The 6,649-nt window shown below is 28.1% G+C and overlaps 1 protein-coding gene across 2 annotated transcripts; it reads right to left on the bottom strand.

Annotated features, from left to right (window-relative positions):
- Positions 1-849: 849 nt before the first annotated feature.
- LOC101500657 (amino acid permease 1-like) lies at positions 850-6,183 on the bottom strand. 2 transcript variants are annotated; one of them, XM_004501037.4, is made up of 7 exons: positions 5,830-6,183; positions 2,943-3,176; positions 2,761-2,854; positions 2,426-2,643; positions 2,168-2,307; positions 1,746-1,973; positions 850-1,424 (listed from the first exon to the last, which is right to left on the bottom strand). In XM_004501037.4, the coding sequence occupies exons 1-7, from the start codon at positions 5,909-5,911 to the stop codon at positions 1,002-1,004; spliced, it is 1,419 nt and encodes a 472-aa protein (XP_004501094.1). In that variant the 5' UTR covers positions 5,912-6,183; the 3' UTR covers positions 850-1,001. The 2 variants fall into 2 exon arrangements, with proteins under 2 accessions (XP_004501094.1, XP_073225451.1); XM_073369350.1 differs by having other exon boundaries at positions 850-1,078; positions 5,830-6,161.
- Positions 6,184-6,649: the final 466 nt, after the last annotated feature.

Here is a 6,649-nt window from a genome sequence, read left to right as displayed (position 1 = left end):
CTTTTTCATCTATTTCGTCAAAAATAAATTTTTATTCTCTTTTTATTTTTAAAATTAGTTTTTTGTTTCATTTATTAATTAATTTTTAGAATTTTTTGGCCCTCCTTATTTTTTTTTTATCATGTGACATTTTTATTAATGACGTAGTATTTAATTGACATTTGTAATTACGATAAAATAATTTATATGTTGTAATTAATTTTAAGAAAATAATTTTATTTAAATTTTTAAATATTAAAAATAAATAAATAATTTAAATTTTTATTTATTTTTGGATAAAATAATTTTTTTTAAATATTTTAATTTATAAATAAATTTTAAAAAATTTAATATATATAAAATAAATATTATATAATATTAAAAATGTAATAAATTAAAATATTTAAAATAATATTTGAAATATTTTATATGAAATTTTTAAAATATAAATACAATTTGAAATATTACAAAATATGAAACATTTTATTTAAATATTTTGAACATATAAATACAATTAATAATAACAATTAAATATCACGCATTAATGAGACTGCTGCATTATAAAAAATTGTGGGGAGAAAAAATTTCAAGAATCAGTTAACAGAGAGACCAAACCGATTTTAAAAATAAAAGATTAAAAGGTTATTTTTGATAAAATATAAAGATAATTTAAGCCAACCATTTTAATTCCATTGGTTCCAAATCAATGATACTAGACAAATGTTGTTTTTTTTTTTGAAAGAGCATACTTGACAACTTGAACAGTTGAACTCAATATATTTACCAAATTACAAAAATCAATTCTTTTAACCTCGACTATTTAAGCATCAATTCCATAAAAAAAAAAAAAAAAGAAAAACTACCAAAATATAAAAAAAATCAGAACTGACGATTCCATACCCAATACAGTAGTAATAGAAAGAAATATTACAAATTGGTTCCCTCTCTGTAAGTCTTGCAATAACTTGGCGGACAAGATATCAACAAAAGAAAATTATTTGACTTAAGTTACAATATTAACTCTATTGTTTATACATGAAGAGTTTGTATTTGTTGACGTGCTTACTAATTCCATGAATAGAACCAACTGCAGCAGCTACTGAAATAAGAAAACACACAAAACTCAATAGTTGGAGCACACACCACTTCAATGATAATCTCTTTATCTGTTTCTGAGAAATGTGTATTTGTATTGGGAAGAAAATTATGAGTGGCCAAAATCCAAATGCTCCAAGTAAGGCAAGAAACTCATTGAAAAATGGCAGTGCCATGGCAATAATTGTGGCCACTATCACAAATATTGTCCTCCAAATTAGTCTAAACAAATTGATACTGAATGTTATTGAGCCATTTTTTATTGGATATTCCTTATTTATGAAATTTGAACGTGGCCACATTATGTTAGCACCCATCTCAACTATACGAAATAGTGGTTGAGCTAGCACCTGCCACATCAATAACAACATTTGGTGTTACAACATTATAAAATAACCCATATCCTGTAATTATCTTTATCTTTTTTAATAAATTTTTTCTCCAATATGATATGTGTTACAAATCACATAATCAAAGAAATTAAAATTAATAAGCATTGGTGTTTGGTGAAGAACAAAACTCATAAGGTTTTATATTGAACTAAAATCTATCTAACTCCAACAAACAGATTGAATCAATATTCTTAATAATCTGTTTTATCAATTGATAAGACTCATTAGATAAAAAGAAGAGTATAATTAAAATTAACTATGAAATTAGAGGAATCGAACCTGATATGCTCCCACCATGTGGATTATAATGCAAACATTCCCCAAAGCGACCAACCAAAAGGGCTCATAAAATCCAAATCCAGTGAGGATGTTTCCTGGTGTGTGATCACCAAATGCAGCATAGCCAAGTGAACCACATAGGAGGAATAGCATTGTCATTGCTGTGATCCCCAACACATTTGCCTTTTTCATCTGTTTGTTTTCTGCTGGACATGACTTTAGTATATCCTAAATAAAAACATTGAGATAACTAATATCAATAGACTAGTCGACGTAGTTCAACTGATTTGAACTAAGGATTGAAGTGGTTGGAATTTAAGTTAAATGATTGAGTTGAAGCTCTGATGATTGAGAAAATAATATACTAAAATTTGCTATGTTCAAAACAAAATAGACTAATTGATTATGTTATGTGTTTTTACCATTATATCATAGACAACAGTAGCATAAGAGCAAGCAAGTGCAATGTTTCCCAAAGCACTGAAAACCCTCCAAATTTTGTCTTCTGCTGATAGTTCTGGCCCAACTTTGGTTCCATACAAACTTGTTGCTTTTCCTTTCCCTATTCACATTAAATTAATACAAATTGAAATAAAATTGTCAAAAAACAACTTTCATAATCATACAATGCAAGGGATTTGATTGATCTGCTGAAAAAATATTGATGATAAAGATTATACCTGAGACAACAATGGCTAGAGAGAGGCTACTTCCAATTAAAGCATAACCAAAAGATGTAATTGCAGCAACAGTTGAAAGCAATGCTAGCTTATGGAAATTTGGAATTTGAGACAGTAAAATTTGAAGAATCCCAAAACCTATCATATATGGATTATTTGAAAACTTGCAATAAGCTTCATGGCCATTTTTATGGAAGCAAATTAATTTCTTTATAGCCCTGCCACATTATAATTCAAAGAAAAAAAAAATATGAATTTAGAATCTGTGATCTATTTTTAATAATTAAATTAGTAGTAGACAAAATAATAGTTAATTAATGAATGTGATAACTTACACAATGCTTGTAGAGGTAGTTATAGTGTATCCCATTGTAAGCCCTGCGAGTTTGGTATACTGGATCAATCCACAAAATACGTGCATTGTTCCACCTAAAAATGATAATATGAATTTAGAATCTGTCATCTAAGTTAGGGTTTATTGAAACATTGAGTAAATTTGATTTGATGAAAAAAATACCCAAGTATGTTTTGACAGCTTGCATATAAGTGTAGTTTCTGTTGCCATAAACTGGATCTGGATATCTATAAGAATCAGCAATAAGATTATAAGTGTAAATTGAAATGCATGAAAATGAGATCATAACGGAAATTCCAGCAATCCATCCAAGTTGAGCAATTGCCCATGCTAGAGCCAACACTCCTGCTCCCACTACCACTGTTATTATGTGTGTGGTAGCTGTCAACACGCTCCCTGCAACCACAATCATCCATTTAAACCCTATTCACAATTATAGGTCATATACTTGCTATGTATATTGGAATTCAACACACCCAAATTTAGAAATGTGAAGTTATTGGTGTGTGCTCTGTTACTAAGGTAGCATTTTAGGTTATTTTAAGGGGTTGAAATTGGTCTTTGATCACAGACTTAGAAATATTGACATTGAGTCTAATTATGATGTAGTGGTGAGATTGGTGCATGGTGGGTGTAGTGTTAGACAAGCTTGTTTGTTTCTTGTAAGATTTTGAATATTTTGAGGCAGTTGAATCACTACTCAATTTTTAATGCTTACCTTAAAACCAATCAGGTCTTTGCTAAATTTTATTATGCCTTCCCTGCCTTATTGACCGATATAAGTGTTGTTGCATTTCCTAAAGTCAGAGTCTTTTTCTTTCTTTGTTTAGCACTTTTATTTTTATAATACACCTGAATTACTTAAATGCAAATCATATATATTATCTTAAAATTCACTTTTAATTAAAATTAATTTAATAAAACTAGTTTTCGTTATGAAAATAAAGACAACGTACTAACATTCTAAAACAATTTTACATTATCATCTAATCATAATTCGTCATGAAGTAGCGGGAGATCTTTTCAGGAGCCATGACTTCCCTTAATTTTTGTTTATATAAATAATAATGATAGGTTACTAAAATAATAATTATAAGTTACTAAAATATTTTTTAAAATTGGAGGGTTTAGTGAAATTTGTTTCACTATTGCATTTCATCTATGGTCTAACTCTCCTTCTCTTCTCTACTCCCTCTTTGACTCTCTCGCGCAACCGCATTCTCTCTCTCTCTCTCTCTCATTCTTCTTGTTTGCGGTCCTCCACACAACGTCGTTATCTTTTTCTCTTCCATATGTCTGTTGTCTCACGTCTATTTCATTCATACTCTCTTTTCTCGCATCTTCATTCTCACTCCTTTGAGATCAGCGCCGCTGCTTGCCTATATGTCTGAGAATTGTTTCCCCACGGGCTGTCTCTTTCCGATCTCGCATTTGAGAATTGTTTCCTCACGAATCGTCTCTCTCCACCTCTCCGTCTCGTTTCACAGTTGCAACGACCAACATCGCTTCTTGGTCTTAAACCTCGAACTATCTACTTCTTATATTTTTCAAATTCTTACTCTTTTCCTCTTCTAGTATTTGTTAATTATGAATTGTTTTAGTTTAGGATTGTAAACTTGTAGTACTGTGGGAGTTGTATTTTTTATTTTGTGAATTGTGAACAGTTTTAGTGTGAGAATTGAGATTGTGAATTTTAATGTGTGAGTGATGACTTTGTGGTTGTGAATTGTGAACTCTTCTTATGATTAGTGTAGTTTGGATGTGGAATTGTAAACAAATTTTATCCTCTAGATTTTAATTATCAAGAGAAAATTAATTTGAAATTTCAATTGAAACACTTTATTTTTTATGTCGATAGTCATTCAGAGTTGAATAACATGTCGACTATGTCTGAATTGTGTGAAACTTTAAAAAAAAGAAAAACAGATACATATTATTTGATTGTTTGGCTACTCCTCCTTAACTGAACTATTTTGCTTTCTACAACTATTACATAAATATCATTTTTAACACTGATATCAGGACAAGATGCGTAACAAGATGAATGATGAATTTTTTTTGCTGACAATACAATGCTTTATATTGAAAAAGAAATAGCATAAAGTTTAAATCTAATTCAATTATCGACGATTTCAAGGTTTTCGGAGAATGAACGTCACAAATTTAATTCGGTGAATATGTCTATTTAAATAGATTATATTTTTATTTTGTATTGATGTTATATTGAATCTTTGATAAAATTTTAATTATAATATTTAAGTAATATTTATCACTTCTCATAATATTTTATGCAAATAACAAATAATTAAATGAGTTATCTTTGATTTAAAATAAGTCTGATAAATTGAATAATTATAATTGAATGAAAGTGTAAATTTTACATACACACAACCTTTTGAACACTTTTGTTATCTTAAAACCAAAGAATTTTTGGAAACAAATCTCCTTCCATCAAAGCATGCCCGGATCTCGATTCAATATAAAGACACCTTTCATTGAAAAAGAAAAAAGAAAATCGGATACCTTTTGACGTCACGGCTGAAAATAATAGGACTATTTTCAAGTTTCAATTTCTTCTTTTTTTGTGACATTATTTATTGAATTTAACATTAAAATACAACAAATCATTAAAAAGAAAAGGACAATTTTAATATTAGATAATAGTGTTGCGTCCTCGAAAATGATTATTTTTCAAGTATTTAAAAATAAAATATATTTCGAACGGTATGACATCAACAAAAGGAACATTTTGTTTGGATTCTTTGGAGCTAGATAAATAATTCAATTTTAGATTTTTCATGACTTGGGTTTCAACCACATAAAATGAAGAATTCTTGCATCGTCAAAATTTTTAAATATTCTATTTAAAAAATAAAAAAAAAAGTAAAATTAAATAAGATATAACTTTAAAATAAATTAAAAAAAATATATATATATATTTTATATGTGTGCTAAATAGTATGTTTAAATTACTGTGTTCCCATAAAACATATTTATGTAATCTGAAATGTGAAGATAAGAAAAGGAGGCAGGGATAGAGAAAGCATACCTGTTCTCTTGATTCTTCCATCATCATCAAGTTCATCACTTGTTAAGTAGTGTTTGCTAGAGACACCTTTTTCAACCTCCATTTAGATAGAGATAATTTAATTTCACTCTTAAATTAATTAATGTCACAACCCTGTCAAGAATTAAAGCTGGAGTCACCCAAACATCATGAGTTAGTAGCTATAGGATTTGTGTTGTTGTGAAAGAATAATTCGAATCAATTAAAATATTTAAAAAGAAATTTGGGAAAAGTTATCACTCATCACTAAGTTTAAGTAGCTCGAATACGCTAACTCTGTTGATTTTTATATTCCTTCCCTTTCTCTGTCTCTGTCTTAGTATATTTATTTATAGTGAAAACAACTCTCTAGGATATGAATAGGATAAGAAAAAATTTCTAAAAAAATTCAGTTTTAAATTATGACTAATAATTATTTTTCGGTGAATTTTGAATTACTAAGGCTTATTTCCTTAAAATAAATTGTTAAGAAAAAATAATCTAATTATTTTTTTTCAAGGTTAATATTAGTAAATAATTTGTATTATTAGTATTTTATTGAAATTGATGATCGAAATTATAGTTTCTTTACCACTTTATTTTATAGTTTCACACATGTAAACCTTATATCTCTAAAAAAAACACTTAATTAGTAGTGCTCTGTACGAAAACAACTCTATTCCTTTGTCAATGTGTTCCTCGTGCAGTTGCTTCTACATTTCGTGTTCTATTATCCTTTGTGGTTAATTTGTTAGTTTGTTATATTACATGTGGTATATTATATAGTACAAGTTAATATATATTTATTTATATTAAATAATTA

This window comes from Cicer arietinum, chromosome 5 (assembly GCF_000331145.2).
Source record: "Cicer arietinum cultivar CDC Frontier isolate Library 1 chromosome 5, Cicar.CDCFrontier_v2.0, whole genome shotgun sequence".
In the NCBI taxonomy this organism is placed as follows: Eukaryota; Viridiplantae; Streptophyta; class Magnoliopsida; order Fabales; family Fabaceae; genus Cicer; species Cicer arietinum.
This window is presented reverse-complemented; position numbering and strand designations above follow the sequence as displayed.